Below are 21,325 nucleotides of genomic sequence, written 5' to 3' on the forward strand. Positions count from 1 at the left end.
TGTGCTTTCAGGGTACAAAGAGAGTCGGTCGGGGCTGTAAATTGTCAATAGCATAATCTTAGGCTGTTATTGCCGACTTTACCTGCGGGTTGTAGAGGTATGGTAATTTTTCCAAGAAATACTGAAAGTTGAATTAAAAGTAAATACGTTTGCAGGTACAGAGACATTTTTCGAAGGAAAGGAAACATAAACGGCCAGTTTCGAACGCCACGTTCATCAGTGCAGACAAACGGTCGAAATCTTTTAAATATTAGAAGTTCATAACCAGGCGATTTAAGGTAAACACAATCTTATTTTATTTAGTAAAAAATGTTGCAAACGTCATTGTTTTTAGCTTGCATTATAACATAACTCTAAATAACTGGTACAGAAATTTTCTTGCTTTTGTAAATTTTGTGAATGTATGGACAGTAAGAGCAATACGGTATGTTTTTTCGCTGCATATACTTAGACGAGGTATAACATTTTTTTGGTTTTTTTTTCATAGAATCGCTTGAAAATTCGCACATGGATAAAACATCACTTTTTACAGGGCGCAGAGTCATTAAATGTTTGTTAGTGGTACAATTTGTTTAAATAATAATGTGTTTATTAAAATCAAAATATACCACAAATTAATGCAAAATACGTCGAATAATTTTAACAGGAATATCAGAGGAAAATTAATGATTTATTGGTTAGTAGAGTTTTTAACAAAAACTAACAATTATTGAAAGAAATGGGTATCAATTCGACAGAATTTGAGCAGTTAGTTCAGTAGTTTGTCGATAGGAGCGCCACTAAAATTTACGGAAGCGACTTTCCAGGTAAAACCCTTATCGCCTGCTCTACCATAAGCTGATTGTTAGAATTCTTGGCTGATTTTTCTAATTTATGGCAAGGAACTCAGTTTTATAACAAGCCGCCAGGACCGGCCGTAGTAATCTATTGTTAAGGAAATTAACTTTTACGCAATGAGGTACTATCATAAAACCGAATTAAAACTGGGGAACTATAATATTTTTACTCCACTCAGGATCCTGAATTCAATACACATGATTACTAAAAATTCATTGTAATATTATTGTTAATATATATTTTGCTTTGTTAATTAATAAAACTAATAAACATATTTATAATAATGATAAAAAATATATAAAATACAGCTTTTGTTTAACACGTATAAGTAGCTAAGTGTATCTACTACTTATCCCAGAAAGGAGGTGTTTTAAAAAAGCCCTACGCCCTGTAACTTTTCCCTTCATTGTTTACTCGAAAAAAGTGCTCGTATATGTTTTCATTTGCCGAGAGATCATTTTCAAAATATATTTATAATAAAAATATGCAAGTCTTGCTGATGAAAAATGTACTCCTAATAAATTATTAAAGTACATAAAAAAATAGAAACAAATTTTATTTATTTTAAAAAAATCTCTCGCAAAGGCAGGTTCCTCTTTCTTCTTCAATCAATTATTTCGGGCAATAATGCGCCAAAGTAAAATCTGCCAAGTTTATCTGCCATCTTTTTACATATATTTCTTCGTCTTTATAAATTTTTTCTATATTTATTCCTTTGGGTGTCCATACAACAAAATAAACTTGTGAAATACCCGTAACAAGCATTTGTCCCTGGACTTGAAAGTAGTAATCATGATTTTTTTTTAATTTCAATTCTCTGTCTGTCAATGTACAAAATTTGATTATTTTTTTTCTAACCGCTTCTTCGGGGGACAAATCTTGCGATTTTGAAGGGCATTTAATTTCGACTAATGCACTCCCTATCCTCTAGAACCCTGTCTGGACTAGCAGCCAAGTAAGGAAATTGTTTTGAAATAAACAAGCCACACCGTTCAGTTTTTATATTTTTATTTATTTCAAAACACTTGACAGCTTTTTCCTCACTTTGCTGTCCATAGTATGTATGACTATTACCTCTAAATGTATTGTGCAACAGAGACTCCACAGTTTTAGCTATTGCTGTAGTCTTTCTAAGTTTGTAAATACGTCCAAAATTTGAAGCCGTAACCCTAATTTCTCTTTCTTTTGCCTGTTGCCTAGTATCTATTTCAATTTGGTCTAAATTCAAAGATAATTTTCTCAAAAAAACCTCTTTGGCTGTCACAAATGTTTCTACATCCATGACAGGATTTTCTAAAAAATATTTAAACCATAATCGCAGTCGGGACCAGCATACGTAAATTTTTTTACGACATATTTTTTTTACGAATACTTTGTCTAAGACGAGCTTGTTTTATAGACCAACAATATTTTTTTGTTATTAAACCAGGACCGTTTTAATCACAATATATTTACTTATCCCCTCTAAAAAATTGATGACGTCACCTCAAAATTTTGCTGAATAAATCCTACCTAAATTGTATAAAATAAGATGAGTCTCTTCTTGTGATTTATCATTCCATTCCTGTAAAAAATGCGTACATTTATTTTATTGATTTAATCAGGAACTACAGAACCCAATGCTTTGAAATCTTGCAAATGTTTTAAGGTTATAAAGAGCATAATACATTTTTAGTCAAAATATATTTGCTTATCCCCTCCAAAAAATTGATGACGTCAGCTCAAAAGTTTGCCGTATAATCCTATTTTTTTAAATTTACAAAATATGATGAGTCTCTTCTTGTAATTTATCATTCCATTCATATTTTTTGGATTCGCATATACAGGGTGACTCAAAAAATTTAATGAATACGCAAATTTATTTTATTGATTTAATCAGAAGCTACAAAACCGAATGCTTTGAAATCTAATGTGAAAAAAAAACATAATAGGCATGCAGTCGTCACGTTTCCGATAGCGAGGGAAGTACTGTCTAAACTCTTTAGACCAATGTTTTTGATTTTCCCATTTTTCCATTTCTCAATTTTCCAATGTTTCAGTTTGGGATTTTTTCACTGTTTCGATTCTTTAATTTTCCTTCCATTTTTAGGTTTTTCAATATTTCAGCTTTGGAATTTTGCAATACTTCGTTTCTTCAATTTTTCAAATTTTTGATATTGTGTTTTCTCGGTTTTTAAATTTTTCGATATTTTAATTTTTCAATTTTTAAAGTTTTAGGTTTTTAGATTTCTCACTATCTCGACTTTTCGATTTTTCAGTTCCATGATTTTTCAATTTGTCGAATTTTTAATTTTAGATTTTTTGTTCTCGATCATTCAATTTTCTGAGTTTTCAGGCTTAGATTTTTTTTGTTGTTCAATTCTTGGATTTTTAAAATTTTTGTTTTTTAAATTTTCTTATTTATCAACTTACTGGGATTTCAATGTTTTGATTTTTTGATTGTTCAATTTCTCGATTTTTTGAATTTTTAGTTTTTGATACGATTTTTTTTTTCAAAAATTTTCAGTTTTTCAATTTATTAACTTTACGATATTTCAGTTTTACGATTTTTGAATTTTTTTATTTTTCAGTTTTCTTTTTTTGACGTTTCTAAATTTTTCGATTTTTCAATTTTTCGATTAACTGATTTTTTGATTTCTCTATTTCTTGATTTTTCAATTCTTTCTTCAATTGTGATTTTTCAATTTTTCGATTTCTGGATTTTTCAATGTTTCAGTTTTGGATTTTTTCACTTTTCCGATTCTTCAATTTTCTTTCCATTTTTCAGTTTTGAATTTTTTCACTTTTTCGATTTTTCAAGTTTCCTTCCATTTTTCAGTATTTCAGTTCTGAGATTTTGCAACGTTTCGGTTCTTCAATTTTTCCATTTTTTGATGTTTCGATTTCTCGGTTTTTCAATTTTTCGATAGGTATTTTAATTTTTCAATTTTCAAACTCTGGATTTTCCGTTAATTTTTTTGTTTTCCTTGATGTTTTGATTTCTCGATTATTCGATTTTTCAAGTTCTCGGTTTAGATTTTTTGGTTTTCCAATTCTTCGATTTTTAAATCGTTTAATTTTTAGATTGTTCAATGTCTCGATTTATAGATTTTTCAATTTTTCGGTTTACCGATTTTTTTCTTTTAAAATGTTTAAATTTTTCAATTTGTGTAATTTGAAAACGGTATTAATAATACATTTAGGCGAATAAACTAATAGACGGGCTTGATAAGCCTTGTCTGCTCTACAGTGTCTAAATTGTGTTTGAATAATGTAATAATTATCTCGAATATTAAAATTAATATGTCAAAAGAATACGAAAAATGATTATTCTGTGCTGAAGGTATGTTGTGTCATAAATTATCATTATTCTGCATTATCGGCTTACGTAGATTTAAAGAAGAATTGCTGGTTGCGTTTAAGGCAACAAATGGCTTAATTCGCGATATTTCTTATGACGATTTCTTAAGGCGTACCAAATTCTAATACATACTAACAATAGCAACTATTTCAATAATATATGTGGTCACCTGTATAATCTGTCTTTATTCATTTTGTTGGAACCGTAAAATCAGGTAAATGTTGCCTTGGGTGACAAATAGTTAAAGCCGGCCCTGACCACATGTTTCGTGCCATGTTCGCAGCAACTTTTCAACAAAAATAACTTTCAGCTATTTTCACTTATTAACGAAAATTTGATATTACCTACCTGTCGGGACCTTGGCGAGTACCACCAGAAAGTTTTATTAATTGCACAATTAATTGTTATTGTAACAATTTTACTTCTGTTCGGACTGTTTAGGGACTTTACGTCTGTCGTGTTACCTCTCGCCTTCTCTCTCTCGCCCCCACTATCTAAACAGCAGTTGTGCGTGTTTTCGGCATTTATCGCTCAGTTTTGACGGTTCGTATGTTCGGTTGGCATCCATGTTTCGTACAAGACGTGAATGGCAGTTTGTGTATTGTTCATTGTCCCAAATTTTAGAAGAAAAACAACATAGAAAATAGTTTTTTAACAGAAATTGTGAGTGGAACCATTCATAACAGTCCTAGTAACCGCTTGGTAGTTGGTTTGAGCTTGTTAATTTAAGGAATTGACATCGTTAGTTTGCTTATTTGAGAATAATTTTTCTTATTTGGTGTTACGTGCGCCCGATTTAACAACAATTTATCGATTTCTCAAATAATTTGCGTACTGTAGTGTTAGATTAGATCCGCAGAACGAACTAATCGCAAGTTTAACATTACACCATGCCTAACCTTTACGCCCTTCAAATCTCCACCCTTTCAAAAAAACTTCTTAAATCTTGTTGAGCACATTTGTAAAGGATGTGGGATTCGTTGTTAGTCTGTGTTTGTGTATGTCGTATTGGCAATGTGCATTCAGGGCGAACGCAGTTTTATTTTTTTCATTAACTTGGGCAGAGCTAATTAGTTTGCTGCTTTTATCGCTGCAACAAGCACGTAACGTGCAAACTTTACGTACGTTAATTGGGGTGAATTTTTGTGGGTAATGTTGATGATTGTCACAGCTGTCGGTGGTGTGATGGTGAATACACGTCGTATGGAGTCAATTGGCTCAACGCCAGACATCACAACACAGCATCGTACAGGGGTATGTGTATCGTTTAGTTTATGTCTGTGATAACTTGCCTACCTGCCGATATTTTTGATTTGATTACGAAATGTGCATGAAATCCCTTACGTTAATCTCCACATTGACTGAGTTTACAATTTGTAGAAAACGGTTCGAGAAGAGTTGGACTCCTCGAGTGTGAGTGACAGCGAGGACTCGCAGAGCGAAGACACCGCTTGGGAGTCAGGGACCAAACGAAAGAGCATTCTACCAAAACAGGAGCCATCTCGAGGGTTGGGTGTTAGAGAATTGCGGAGTCGATTTGTTTATAGTCAAAGAAAATATTCTTGTAAGTTGGTATTGGTAAAAGGTGTTGGGTCTGATTTATGGTGATTTTTAGCCAGTTTACGGAGCGACGATTTAAACACACGTAAACGAATATCGCTTGATGAGAGACACTCTCTTACGGTTTATTCATCCAGGAATATGCACAATGATTCAGATTTATACAATGGAAATGATTCTGATGATGATATGTATTCGAGGTATGTACTGCATTTTTGTATACTGCGTGTTTTGAGATTGATGTTTTAGAAAACGACGTCGACCACGTCACTTAAGGTCACATTTGGATAGGATTGAACGCAGGACCGCCTTGTCTTTACGGCCTATCAGTCAGAAATGTTACGCAGACTCGCTTTCAGGTAGGTTTTTATTTCCTTTTTGAATATTTTTTTGTTAATTCGGTGTTTTAACCCATTTGACTTAATTTAAGGCAAACATTCCACTCGTTTCCGAATGTAGTTTAAAATGTGAAACCGGCACATTCAAAGCTAATAATTACAGAGCGCATGCTCAAGATGTTCTCTTCTGATAGGTCCATTTTGTGCTTATGCGCAGAACGCTTGAATTTATTAAATATAAGTTGTCAACTTTTTATTTATTAAAAACAAAAAAAAAACTGAAACTTCGACCGGCGAACTAAATATTTATATTAATAGCCAATATTGTACGATTGTTGACTATTTCACACAAAAATTGGCTAAATTGTCGTGGAGTTTTTTAAATACTGCATTCAAAAGTCATAACAGAGATAAACTCGTTAAGATTCTTTAAAAATATTTTAAAATGTTAAGGCGTTTTTTTTAACAACAAATAAAATAACTATATAACTTTACGAATTATTGACGAATATTGAACATGGTTTGTTGCATAAATAAAATTGACCATGACCATGCAAATACCTTAATTATTTTTTTATTACACCTAGTGGGCATTGATTGCACAAGTAAGTATATTTTGACTTATAAAAACTGCGCAATTTAATAACTGATTCATTCGACAATAATAATAGATCAGAATTAGACTGTAAATCCTATACTGTGTTTTGTCTTACAATAGAAACAAAAATTGCCATGGAAAATATCCAGTAAATGTCTGACAAAACACACTTCCAAATTTTTAGCCATAAAACATGTTACATATCTATAAAAATAAAAACACAATATAAATTTTCTTTATACATGCCTTATATTATAAAATAACATATTTCTATACGTATGGTTTATGAGTTTGCCTTAATTTTGTTTATTGTTATTATAATTTTTTTTTATTCAATATTTCTTGTAGTAATGCTGGTCTTTAAATACATAATACCAACCGTACGAAACATGGGCCATGGCTCAGTGAAAAGCGATATATCCCACTGCGACTAGTTTACCTGTACTTTGGAGTACGGGTCGATACATATCTCTACTTTAAATTATAAATAATATATAAATAACCGTGAACCATTTTTTTTTTGCATTAAGAAAATTTCACTTTTTTCCTTAATTACAAAATGCCAAGAAATTTTTTTCTGCACTCAAAAAATTAGGCAAGTTATTAAACAAGCAGAAACAATCGTAAATTGTGACCATCTGCCACCTCCATTTCCTGTTCTGAGTTTATGGTTTCTTGGTATAATGCGATTGTATCAATGCAAAATCGAGTCATCGATAACAATTAAGTAACCGTTAATAATCCACCAATTTTCTTGACTTCATTTTGCTCAATGTTTCATAGTTCCTAAAATATAAAAAAGTGGGTCCGCCGTTTTCGAAAATACTGAATTAACTGTCGCAAAATTTTAGATATATTTTAAAAATATGGTTTAAAACGCTAATTAAAAGCCCACAAAAAAATGATGATTTGATCTTAAAATTTTGGTAAGTAAATCTTATTTAAAATGAACCAAATAAACTGTTTTTTAAAAATTTCGTGGTTAAAAATTATAGTATATCTAGTTTTATTTTTGTGAAAAATTGAAAATTAAAAATCGAATCATCAAAAAATTGTATGCTCGAATAATTGAAAAATTTTTAAATTCGAAAAATTGAGAGATAGAAATTTCGCAAAATCGAAAAATTGAAAAATTCCTAGTCTAAAATGACGAACATTTGGGATATTGAAGAATTGAAAAATCGAAACATTGGAAAATCGAGAAACCGAAAAGTTAAAAAATTGACAAGTCGAAATGGGCCAAAATCGAAAAGTTAAAAGTTGAAAAATTTAAAATAAAAACAATCGAAAAATTGAAAGATCGAGGAAAATCGAAAATTTGAAAATTCGAAAAATTGAAAAATCGAAATATCGAATAACTGAAAAATTGAAAAATTAAAAATTTAAAAAAATTGGAAAATTGCAAAATCGAAAAAGTTAAATATCGAAGAATAGAAAAATGGAAGAAAAATTTAATAATCGAGAAATCGAAGTCGATGGTAACATTAGAAAACGAAATATCAAAAATTTTAAAAACTGAAAAATGAAAATATCGATAAATCGAAAGTTCGAAAAATTGAAAAATCGAAAAAGTGAAAAATCAAAAACTCGAAAAATTCAAAAAATTTCAGAATTCTAAGACTGAAATGATGAAAATTTGAGAATTCGGAAAAATTAAACATTGGAATATCGAAAAATCGAGTAACTGAAAAGTCAAAAAATGGAGAAATCGAAATAGGCCAAAACCGAAAAGTTAAAAATAGAAAAATTTAAAATAAAAAAAAAATCGAAAAATTTAACTCAAAAAATCGAAATTTCGATAAATCGAAACGTTAAGAATCAAAAATTGAAAAACCGTAAAATCTAAAGCTGAAAAGCCGAAAAGTTGAAAGATCGAGAAATCGAAACATCAAAAGGCTGGAAAATCAAAATTTTGAAAATTAGAAAAATTAGAAAATATTTAGAAAGATCAAAAAATTAAAAATTTCAAAAACTAAAAAATTAAAACATCGAAATATCGAGAAATCGAAATCAAAAATTCGAAAAAGGTAAAATTTACAAATCAAAAAATTTCAAAATCGAAGAAGTAAACTATCGAAGAATTGAGAAATCGAAAAATTGAATAATCGTGAAATCGAAGTCGAAAAATCGAAAAAGTGAAAAATTAAAAACCTGAGGAATCCAAAAAATTGAAGAATTCCAAGACTGAAATGTCAAAAATTTTGGAAAATCGAAAAATTGAAACTTTGGAAAATCGAAAAATGAATAACCGAAAAGAAGAAAAATTGAGCAATCGAAACAGGCCAAAATCTAAAAGTTAAAAATTGAAAAATTTAAAATTAAAAAAAATCGAAAAATTTAACTCAAAAAATCGAAGTTATCGAGAATCAAAAAATTGAAAAATTAAACTATCGAAAAATCTAGAAATCCAAACATCAAAAATTCAAAAAATTGGAAAATCTGAAGTTTAATAAAAAAATTAGAAAACCGAAAAAGTAAAAAAAATCGAAGAATTGACGAATGGACAAAAAATTGAGAAATCGAAATAGGCCAAAATCGAAAAGTTAAGAACTGAAAAATTTAAAACAGAAAAAAAACGAAAAATTTAACTCAAAAAATCGAAATCTCAATAAATCGAAACATTAAGAAATCAAAAATTGAAAAACCGTTGTTGCATTTCCGGAAGCGGCCACTGACCCTTTTGGGTATCTTTACCTGTTTTTGTAAATAGCTCTGTAATTTTAGTACTTCTGTAACCGTCCTACATTAAACATCAAAACCGAACGCTGTCCATTATTTCAATTATAGCAAACAAAAGTCCTTCGAGCAATATCAAGGTACAATTCGGAAGACCATACATGGTCGTATCAACCGGATTACAAGAAACGTTGGTACTACGATTCGGATTGTACGAAACATTGGCACTTCAAGCCGAAACATTGGTCTTCGAGCCGAAACATTGGCATTCAAGCCGGAACATTGGTCTTCGAGCCGCAACATTGGTCTTCGAGCCGGAACAACCGTAAAATTTATAGCTGAGAAGCCGAAAAATTGAAAGATCGAGAAATCGAAACATCAAAAAACTATAAAATCGGAAATTTGAAAAATTGAAAAGTACGCAAAAATATCGAAGAATTGAAAAACCAAAAAGTCGAAAAATTAAATATTTTAAGAATTGAAAATTTAAATAATCGAAAAATCAATTTCGAGAAATTGAGAAATCAAAAAATTGAAAAATCGTAAAACTGAAACATCGGAAAATTGGGAAATCTAAAAATGAAAAAGTCGAAAAATCGAAATTTTGAAAATCTCTAGAAGTTGAAAAATTAAAAAACGTAAAGCCGATAAGTTGAGAAATCGAAAAATTCTGTCTACAATTTTCATGTTTTTCCCAAAAATCCCGATGTCTACGACAAAAATTCAACATGGACTCATAAACCACAAATAGACGAGTACGTTATTCAAAAGAAATTTTGGTTGGCGTTTTACCGTCTACACGATATTCGTAGTACACATAAATTTGACGGCAATGAAGCCAGTAGTTTCGAAGATTATCAGTCTAATAAAAATCCGGATAGGCGACAGACAGGCAGACCTAATTTTTCGTACTTTAGAGGTCGAGAATTGTCGAGAAAACGTGAAAGTAGCCAATCGCCCGATTGGACTCATATGCATTAAGTTTGTCAGTTATCAGAACCACATTGTTGATTGCCGACCAATAACGTAACACTGTAAAACCGTCAACTTTGTATTCTGGGTTTAAAAATGGTGTTTTTAATTTACCCCAAAACGGAGTAGTCTAGAGGGATTATTTCTGGTGACCGCGCTGGCCAAGGAATATTTGTCCCATGTGCTTCCGATTCGATTAATCATCTTTTATATTTTTCAAAATATAATTCAATTTCAAATTAAAAAACTGTCATTAAACTTTATTTCTACTAGTAGTTAGTTCTTTATTTGAATAAAAACCGTTTTTAGACACGGAACTGCGTCGCAGCAAAAGACAGCGCAAAGTCCAGTTCGAGAACATGTCATGGCTGGCTGACGACCAAATGCACAAAATGGGTTACCCGAATCTGAACACGCCCGGATACTCGGAGGAAGACAGCCGCGACGCCCAAGACGTGATAGAAGAGCCCAGAAGGACCACCCGGCACTCGAACGACCTCAACAGCAATAAACGTCGCGAAATAAAAAATCCCAAATACCTATACGACTACGAAACAAACGACGTACCTCCAAGGCGGCGAAGGAGCGAACAGTCGCTCCTGCGGTCCAACGAACGAACCAAAAGAGAACTGAAGAGCCGGCGCGAATCCAACGACAAAGAGAACAACGAAGAGGCGAACGTGAACGGTCGCTCGCACGAAAGGTCGCGGAGAGGACCCGGGGTGGGGGACGAGGACAGCGAGAAGAAGAGCGACGACACGGCCGAAGATGACTCGAACGACAGTTCGAACAAAATACAACAGAACGGCATCGAGGCGATCGAGGAGGAGAACAAAGAGGTGGAGAATAATGAGGAAAACAAGTCTTCAGAGAGCGATATTTTGTCGAAGATGCACGCCAATAGGAAAGCGGCCGATCAGATCGAGGTAAACGACAGCTTTACGCGGAGGTCCAAGAAGGCGAAGTCGTTTGGTAAGCGGAGGAGCGGAGGAAGTTCGAAGTTTGATAGCGAAAAACTTGATTTGGATAGTACGAGTTCCGAGTCTGAGTCGGTGAGGAAAGGGTATTCGTTGAGGAATCGGGCGCCGAAGCCGCCTCCAAGTAACTACTTGCTATAGTTTTAAGTTATTTTCTGATTTTGAGGTTTTAGTGAAATCGTCGGCGATGCGATCAATTGATCTTCCCAGAAATAGAAGGCGTCATACTAGACGCAGGAAAGTTTCTGATTCTAGTTCTAGCACTTCGTCGGAGACGGATGTCCGAAAGGAAAAATACTCGTAGGTTTAAAGTACATTTTTTATAATAGGTTGTTAATTGGAAATTTTAGTAAAAACCCCAAAAATCAACATTCCAAAAATGAACAAAAGATGAAATCCGGTGCTGGCGGTAGTAAAATCATTCCCATTGGTCCCGAGACGTTAGATGCCAATGTTAGGTTTAGTAGTATAGGAGGGTTGGACGGTCATATTCAGTGTCTCAAAGAGATGATTTTATTACCCATGATGTATCCGGAAGTGTTTAGGCAGTTTAAAATTCAGCCACCCAGAGGTGTTCTGTTTCATGGTCCGCCAGGTACTTTTTTTGGTGTATTACTGTAGTGCTTTTTCAATGGTGCGTTTATGTTTCAGGTACTGGTAAAACTTTAATCGCACGAGCTTTGGCAAACGAGTGTAGTTTTGGCGGCCGGAAAGTCTCTTTTTTTATGCGTAAAGGGGCGGATTTACTTAGCAAATGGATAGGTGAATCGGAAAAACAGCTCAGACTATTGTTTGAACAAGTAAGTATAAGACAGTGCAAGTTTACCTGTTCGTCTTTAATATTTCGGTTAATTGAAATGTTTTTGAAAATTATCTTACCAAATTTGGAAATTTTATTTTTTTCAAATAATTGAAATACAACAGTGGAAGTTAATTTCTTTTTAAGATTTTATCAAACATTCAAATCTAATATTATGCCACTAAAAAATGAAGTATTTATTCTATTTAACGCACCTAAAAATATACATTCTATGTGAAAGAGGAAGTTGATGTTTCAGAAGAAACCAACAGTGATATAACGTCAAAACTATACAATACTTCCTTAGCATAAGCGTAACATACTTTTGTACTTGTGGTTTATGAATCCACCTTGAGTTCTAACCCCCAATCTCACTCTTTCTTACTCACTTTCTCTTTCTTCAATTTTTCATCTTGCAATTCTTCTGATATTGAATTTTCGATTTTTCAATTACTCGATTTTTGATTTTTTAAATTCCGGAATTTTATTTTTCGTTTTTACAATACTTACATATTTTAATTTTTCGTTCTCTCAATTTTACTTTTAGATTTTTCAATTTTTCGTATTTTCCAATTTCATGATTTTTCAGTTTTTAGAAGTTTTAATTTTCTATTTTTCCAGTTTTTCGGCGTGCAACTTTTCGCTTTTCAATTTTACAATTTTTGGATTTTTCAAAATTTAAATTATTCAATTTATTGTAATTTTTCTCGATTTGTGATTTTTCAATTTTTCGTGTTTTCAGCTTTTCAGTTGATCAATTGTAAAATTTTCAGTTTACCAATTTTTTTTCTGTAATTTTTCGCTTTTACAAGTTTTAGATATTTTTATTTTTGTTTTTTTCCAATTTTCGATGTTTCGTTTTTCGATTTTTAATCTTTAGATTTTTCAGTTTTATAAATATTATTTTTCGATTCTCAACCTTTTTGGGTTTTTAATTTTGGAATTTCTAGATTTTTATTTTGCAATTTTTGGTTTTTTCAATTTTAGTTTCTCGATTTTCAATATAATTTTTTTTCTAGTTTTCAGTAAGAAAATTTTTATATTTTTTTGTCTTTCGTTTTTTTTTTCATTTTTTTGATATTTTGCAATTTTTCAATTTTTAGATTTTACAATTTTTTGTTTCTTCCGTTTTTCAATGTTACTAATTTTTCAATTTTCATATTTTTGATTTTTCAGTTTTCCGATGTTATCATTTTTCTTTTTTTTTAGTCATTAGATTTTTAACTTTTCAATTTTACAATTTTTTGTTTCACTGTAATTTTCTATTTCTCATTCATCCTATTTATCATTTCAATCTCTTTTTTTGATTTTTCGATTTTTGGTTTTGCAATTTTTGTTTTTTTTTATTTTCGGTTTTTCAATTAGATTTTTTTAATTTTTCAATTTTTCTACTTCGAATTTTCCAATTTTTAGATTCTTTAGTTTTTCAGTTGATGATTTTTATATTTTTAATTTACCGATTTTCTTTCTGCAATTTTTCGTTTTTACAATTTTTAAAAGCCTATTTTAATTTTTGGTTTTTTTTTTTCGATTGTCGATATTTAGGTTTTAGGTTTTTCAAGTTTTGAATGTTTCTTTTTCTTTTTAATTTTCGTTTCTGCATTTTTCCATTTTGCAATTTTTCAGTTTTATAAATTTTAATTTTTCGATTTTCAACCTTTGAATGTTTCGGTTTTTAATTTTGTAATTTCTAGATTTTTATTTTGCAATTTTTCGTTTCTTCAATTTTTCTATTTTTAAAGTATTAAATTTTTAAATTATTCGTTCCTTTGATTTTACATTTTTTAATCTTTACATTTTCAGTTTTTATAAATTTAATTTTTCTATTTTCAACCTTGGAATTCTTCGATTTTTAATTTTGTAATTTGTTGATTTTTATTTTGCAAGTGTTTTTTCGGTTTTTAGTTTCAAGATTTTTAATTTTTCAACATATAATTTTTCTAGTTTTCAACATCAATTTTTTTCTAGTTTTCAGTATGAAATTTTAAGTTTTTTTTCGTTTCTCCAATTTTTCAGTTTTACAGTTGGCAATTTTTTGATTTTTCAATTTTTGAATTTCCGTTTTCGATTTTTCCAAGGTTCGATTTTCAAATTTCAATTTTTCGAGGTTTCAATTTCTCGTTTTTTGTTATCCAATTTTTCGTTTTTACAATTTTTTTTCCAAATTTTCGATTTTTTAGTTTTTCGATTTTTCAAGTTTTAAATGTTACTTTTTTCGATTTTTTAATTTTTCGTTCCCCCAATTTTACATATTGCAACTTGTAGATTTTTCATTTTTTCGTATTTTTCAATTTCTGCATTTTTCAATTTTGCAATTTTTCAGTTTTATAAATTTTAATTTTTCTATTTTCAGCCTTTGAATGTTTCGGTTTTTAATTTTGTAATTTGCAGATTTTTATTTTGCAATTTTTGTTTTTTCGGTTGTTAGTTTCACGATTTTTAATTTTTGGACATATAATTTTTCTAGTTTTCAATATCAATTTTTTTCTAGTTTTCAGGATGAAATTTTGAGATTTTTGACTTTCGTATTTTTTTTTTATTTTTTTTTTGCATTTTTTTGAGGTTTTGAGTTTTTTAATTTTTCGTTTCTTCAATTTTTCAGTTTTACAGTTGTGCAATTTTTTGATTTTTCAATTTTTGAATTTCCATTTTCGATTTTTCGAAGGTTCAGTTTTGAAATTTTAATTTTTCGAGTTTTCAATTTCTCGTTTTTTATTATCCAATTTTTCGTTTTTACAATTTTTAGATTTTTTAATTTTTTTTTTCAAATTTTAGATTTTTACTTTTTCGAATTTTCAGGTTTTGAATGTTACTTTTTTCGATTTTCTAATTTTTTGTTCCCCCAATATTCCCCAAAATATTGCAACTTGTAGATTTTTCAATTTCTGCATTTTTCCATTTTGCAATTTTTCAGTTTTATAAATTTTAATTTTTCGATTTTCAACCTTTGAATGTTTCGGTTTTTAATTTTGTAATTTTTCGTTTCTTTAATTTTTCTATTTTTAAAGTATTGGATTTTTTTTTTTAATTTTTCGATTTTTCGAATTTTGAATGTAACTTTTTCCAGTTTTTTAATTTTTCGTTCCCTGGATTTTACATTTTCAGTTTTTATAAATTTTAATTTTTCTATTTTCAACCTTTGAATTCTTCAATTTTTATTTTTGTAATTTGTAGATTTTTATTTTGCAATTTTTGTTTTTTTGGTTTTTAGTTTCAAGATTTTTAATTCTTCAACATATAATTTTTCTAGTTTTCAGTATGAAATTTTGAGATTTTTGACTTTCGTAATTTTTTTTAATTTTTTTGCATTTTTTTAAGGTTTTGAGTTTTTAATTTTTCGTTTCTCCAATTTTTCAGTTTTATAGTTGTGCAATTTTTGATTTTTCAATTTTTGAATTTCCATTTTCGATTTTTCAAAGGTTCGGTTTTGAAATTTCGATTTTTCGAGGTTTCAATTTATCGTTTTTTGTTATCCAATTTTGCGTTTTTACAATTTTTAGATTTTTTAATTTTTGTTTTTTTTTTCAAATTTTCGATTTTTAGTTTTTCGATTTTTCAAGTCTTGAATGTTACTTTTTTAGATTTTTTAATTTTTCGGCTTGTAGATTTTTCAGGTTTTCATATTTTTCAATTTTTCAGTTTTGTAAATTTTAATTTTTCGATTTTGATTCAACCTTTGAATTTTTCGGTTTTTAGTTTTGTAGTTTCTAGATTTTTATTTTGCAATTTTTCGTTTCTTCAATTTTTTTAATTTTTCGAGTTTTCAAATTTGTTACTTTTTTCGGTTTTTTCCCTCAATTTTTTATAAATTTCTCTTTTTCAACATTTTGGATTCTTCGATTTTCATTTTGTAATTTGTAGATTTTTATTTTGCAATTTTTAGTTTCTCGATTTTTAATTTTTCAACATGCAATTTTTCTAGTTTTCATTATGAATTTGTTTCTAGTTTTCAGGATGAAATTTTTGGATTTTTGACTTTCGTGTTTTTAATTTTTTTTTTTTTTTCAATTTTTGGGTTTTTTAATTTTTCGTTTCTTCAATTTTTTTGTTTTACAATTTCTCAATTTTTAGATTTTACAATTTTTTCAATTTTTAGACTTTACAATTTTTCATTTCTTCAGTTTTTCAATGTTTTAATTTTTCAATTTTTCGTTCTTCATCTTGCAATTTTTCCATTTCTGAAATTTGGTGTTGCAATTTTTCGTTTTTACAATTTTGAGATGTTTTAATTTTTGATGTTATCGATTTTTTAAAAGTTCAATTTTTCGATATTTTAATTTTTGTTTTTTTCAAAATTTCCATGTTTAGGATCTCGCTTTTTAATTTTTTGATTTACAATTTTTTGATATTTTAATTTTTCCTTTAAAATTTTACAATTTTGCACTTTTTCAATCTTTCAAATTTTGAATGTTATATTTTTTCAATTTATTAATTTCTAATTTCCTCAATTTTACATCTTGCACCTTCTACGTTTTTCCGCTTTTTCAGTATTTAATTTCTCGATTTTTAATTTTTCGATATGGAATTTTTTAGTTTTCAGAATGAAATTTTTCTATTTTTAAATTTTTGACTTTTCGAGTTTTTTTTTTTTCGTTTTTTCAATTTTTTAATTTTACAATTTTCCGTTTGTTCGTTTTTTTCATTCTTCAATTGCTCATTTTTTCAGTTATTAGATTTTTTAATTTTTCGGCTTTTAGATTTGCTATCTTTCTTAGACTGGAATTGCTGTTATGTGGATTTTTCTAATTTATAGAGGTTACCACAAAAAAAATAGATATACAATTTCTGAAGAAACGGGCTTTGGACTGTACTTCAGAGGCGAGGGAAATTCTGTCTAAAACCTTGAGCCATTTTTTTTTTAATTTCTGATAAAAGATTTCCCAAAATGTAGTAAATGAAGCGATTAAGACACTTACACTGATTTTGTACTGACAGAACATTAGTATAATTTTTCTTTTTATTCATTCATTTAAAAAAAGCGACCTCAAAAAATATATCGAATGTATCTTTAAAAATATGCTTTCAATGTAATCTTTTTTGTATTTTAGTAATTAACTTCTGTAATTGAAGAAAAATGCTTTTATATATTTTGACATTATTTTGCTATAGTATAGTATAGTATTGTATTCGTTATGCTTCCGAGGCGAATTTTAATGCAAAATTTGTATTTTCTAGGCCGCAGAATTGCAACCTTCCATAATTTTCTTCGATGAATTAGACGGATTAGCACCGGTCAGGTCTTCCAGACAAGACCAAGTCCACGCTAGTATCGTATCGACCTTACTAGCACTAATGGATGGTCTTGACAACCGAGGCGAAGTGATAGTAATAGGAGCAACAAACCGAATCGACGCCATCGATCCAGCCCTCAGACGACCGGGAAGATTCGATAGAGAATTATTCTTCCCTCTTCCCGTTAAACAGGAACGGGAAGCCATCCTGAAAGTGCACGTTTCTCAGTGGTCGACTCCTCCAAGCGAGCAACTCGTGTCTTACTTAGCAGAAACGGCAGTGGGTTATTGCGGGTCGGATCTGCGGGCGTTGTGCTCAGAAGCTGTAATCCAAGGGTTTAGAAGAACTTACCCGCAAGTATATAACGCGGATCATAGGTTGATGTTAGAACCGGAAAACGTGAAGGTGGAGAAGGTCGATTTCTTGCGGGCGAAATCTCTACTAGTGCCTGCTTCTCACAGGGTAACTCAAGGCTTAGGGCGGAAACTGTTACTGATGTTGGAACCTTTGTTGAGCGATGCCGTGAAAAACGTGTTCGAGATTTTGGCGCAGTCGTTCCCGCATGCCCTCAATCCCACGCTTTCCAAGTAAGTAACTATTTATTTAAAATAAGGCTATGAATGATTGACAGTTATTGTAACTGTGAAACTGTTGCCAATATAATTATTTTAATATTAGACTCCACCTACCACACCTCAAATAAATTTTTATTTTAAGAGATCTGCGACTTGTAGCAGGTAACTAGCTTCCTCGCAGAATTTAAGCACAATTTTTAACTTGATAACTTTGCGGTTTAACTTTCTTTATCACGTTTGGCACTTGTGTATTTCAAACTGTAGAAAAACAAAGATTTTAAATAAAAAGTGCACTAGTTATCGTCACTACTTAGGCTCAATGCGAGTGTTTGTTACTTTTTTTTGACAGATTTTATTTATTATCGTACAACAATTTATTACATAAAGGCAACGTTGTTCAATATAAAATTTGATATTACAAAAAAAATTAATACAATGTAATAGTTATAATAATAATATTTAATAAGACAAATACACCCGTAACAAATATAGTATGGTGGTGGTATTAGGGGTTGTATTGGATTTATTGGTAGGTATTTGGGGAAGAGAATTTTGTATAAATGGACGGCAACTCCATACGAACTCATTATTTTGATTGATTAAGTATATATTTATTTAATCAATGGTTGTTATCTCTTCGATTTTTCAAAATATGGCGACTTTTTAAATCTTACATTTTTCGATTTTTCAATTTTTTATTTTTCGGTTAGTTCATGTTTTGATTGCTCGATTTTTTAAATTTTCAAATTTTTCACCTTTGTTGTTTCGATTTCTCAATCTTTCGATTTTTCGCCCTCTCGTTTTTAGACTTTCCGATTTTTCAATTTTTCGAAATTAATTTTCAGTTTTTCGATGTTTCGATTTTTCATGTGTTGGTTTATCGGTTTTCTTGAGTTAAAATTTTTCAATTTTGAACTTTCCCATTTTTCGATTTTTAGCCACTTTGATTTTCAAGTTTTTCAATGTTTCAGGTTTGGAATCTATGTGTTTAAAATTTTCTATTTTTCAATTTTTGGCGTTTCTAAATATTTCGATTTCTCAATTTCTTGATTAATGAATTTTTTAATTTTTCGTCTCCGATTTCTCAATTTTTCGATTTTCCAGTTTTTCAGTGTTTTATTTTTGAAATTTATGTATTTAAAATTTTCGATATTTCAATTTTTCAATATTTGGCGTTTCTAAATTTTTCAACTTTTAGATTTTTCGTCCCCGATTTTCCAATTTCTCGATTTTCAGATTTTCAACATTTAAGTTTGGTATTTTTAATATGTATTTCGATTTTTCAATTTTTCTAAATTGATTTTTCAGTTTTTTGATACATATTTCGATTTTTCAATTTTTCGATTTATCGGGTCTTTTCAATTTATCGGATCTTTCGATTATTCGAGTTTCCAATTTTTCGACGTTTCAGTTTTAGGATTTATGTATTTAAATTTTTCGATATTTCAATTTTTGGCATATCTAAGTTTTTGGATTTTTCGATTTCTCATATTCTCGATTTCTCAATTTCTCGCGTAATGGATTTTTTCATTTTTCGTCTCCGATTTCTCAATTTTTTGATTTTTCGATTCGCTGATGTTTTGATTTCCCGATTTTGTAAATTTTCAATTTTTCGAAATTTAAAATTTTAGATTTTTCATTTTTTTGTTGTTTCGATTTTTTGTCTTCTTATTTTTTCGATTTTTCAATTTTTCGGAAGTAATTTTTCAGTTTTTCATTATTTCGATTTTTCAATTTCTCGATTTATGGGGTTTTTTAAGTGTAAATTTTTTTAATTTTGGATTTTCCCATTTTTCGATCTTTAGCTATTTCGATATCTCGATTTCTCAGTTTTTCGATTATTCGAGTTTCCAATTTTTCGACGTTTCAGTTTTGGAATTTATGTAATTAAATTTTTCGATTTTTCAATTTTTGGCGTTTCTAAATTTTTCAATTTCTCAATTTCTCGATTAATCGATAGTTTAATTTTCCGAGTTTTCGATTTCTTAATTTCTCCATTAATGGAGTTTTTAATTTTTCGACTTTTCAATTTTTCAGTTTTTCGATGTTTCCATTTTTAACATTTTCGTTTATCGGTTTTCTTAAGTTAAATTTTTTAATTTTAAATTTTCCCATTTTTGGATTTTTAGCCACCCATTTCTGAATTTTTCGATTTCTCAGTTTTTCGGTAATTCATCTTTTCGATTTTTCCATTTTCAAGTTTTTCACGGTTTCATTTTTGGGATTTATGTATTTAAATTTTCGAATTTTCAATTTTTGGAGTTTATAAATTTTTCGATGTTTCGATTTCTCAATTTCTCGATGAATGGATTTTTAATTTTTCGATTTTTCGTCTACGACTTCTTAATTTCTCAATTTTTCTATTTCCAAATTTTCATCGTTTAAGTTTTGGGATTTTTCAAATTTTAGTTCGATTTTTCAATTTTTTGATTTTTAGATTCGTTGATGTTTTGATTTCACCGATTTTGTAAATTTTCAATTTTTCGAATTTTTAAACTTTGAAATTTTCATTTTTTTGTTTAGATTTCTCAGTTTTTCCATTTTTTGTCGTCTCATTTTTGGATTTTTCAGTTATTCCGAATTAAATTTTCAGTTTTATGATATTTCAATTTTTCGATTTATCGGATTTTTTAAGTTTAAATTTTGCAATTTTGAGTTTTCCCATTTTTCGATCTTTTGATGTTTTGATTTGGCGTTTTTTCAATTTTTCTATTTTGATTTTTCGACGTGTCAGTTTTGGGATTTTTGTATTTAAATTGTTCGTTTTTTAAATTTTTTAAATTTTGGCGTTTCTAAATTTTTGGATTTTTTGATTTCCCAATTTCTCTATTAATCGATTTTTTTATTTTCCGATTTTTGGTTTCTCAATGTCGCGATTAATGGATTTTTTAATTTTTCGTCTCCAATTTCTCGGTTTCTAAATTTTTTGATTTTTCGTTTTCTCAGTTTTTCGGTAGTAATTCATCTTTTCGATTTTTCCATTTTCCAGTTTTTCACTGTTTCAGTTTTGGGATTTATGTATTTAAATTTTCGATTTCTCAATTTCTCGATGAATGGATTTTTTAATTTTTCGATTTTTCGTCTCCGAGATTTCTTAATTTCTCAATTTTTCTATTTCCAAATTTTCATCGTTTAAGTTTTGGGATTTTTCAAATTGTACTTCGATTTTTCAATTTTTTGATTTTTATATTCGTTGATGTTTTGATTTCACCGATTTTGTAAATTTTCAATTTTTCGAATTTTTAAACTTTGGAATTTTCATTTTTTTCTTGTTTAGATTTCTCAGTCTTTCGATTTTTTGTCATCTCATTTTTGGATTTTTCGATTTTTCAATTATTCCGAATTAAATTTTCAGTTTTATGATATTTTTTTCGATCTTTAGCTATTCAGATATCGATATCAATTTTTCGATTTGTCGACT

General features: G+C 29.3%; 1 protein-coding gene across 1 annotated transcript in view; it reads left to right on the plus strand.

Annotated features, from left to right (window-relative positions):
- The first annotated feature begins 4,729 nt into the window (after positions 1 to 4,729).
- LOC135124326 (ATPase family AAA domain-containing protein 2-like) overlaps positions 4,730 to 21,325 on the plus strand; it is a 30,939-nt gene continuing 14,343 nt past the window's right edge. Inside the window, exons 1-10 of the mRNA XM_064049308.1 lie at positions 4,730 to 4,840; positions 5,349 to 5,431; positions 5,558 to 5,741; positions 5,793 to 5,937; positions 5,987 to 6,096; positions 10,631 to 11,422; positions 11,472 to 11,598; positions 11,649 to 11,893; positions 11,950 to 12,098; positions 17,273 to 17,916. Of these exons, the coding sequence (XP_063905378.1) occupies positions 5,363 to 5,431; positions 5,558 to 5,741; positions 5,793 to 5,937; positions 5,987 to 6,096; positions 10,631 to 11,422; positions 11,472 to 11,598; positions 11,649 to 11,893; positions 11,950 to 12,098; positions 17,273 to 17,916 (2,465 nt within the window). The 5' untranslated portion in view covers positions 4,730 to 4,840; positions 5,349 to 5,362. The remainder of the gene's footprint in view (positions 4,841 to 5,348; positions 5,432 to 5,557; positions 5,742 to 5,792; positions 5,938 to 5,986; positions 6,097 to 10,630; positions 11,423 to 11,471; positions 11,599 to 11,648; positions 11,894 to 11,949; positions 12,099 to 17,272; positions 17,917 to 21,325) is intronic.

The sequence above is a fragment of the Zophobas morio genome, unplaced genomic scaffold (assembly GCF_036711695.1).
Source record: "Zophobas morio isolate AGI-343-1 ecotype UQ-CSIRO unplaced genomic scaffold, CSIRO_AGI_Zmor_V1 ptg000007l, whole genome shotgun sequence".
In the NCBI taxonomy this organism is placed as follows: Eukaryota; Metazoa; Arthropoda; class Insecta; order Coleoptera; family Tenebrionidae; genus Zophobas; species Zophobas morio.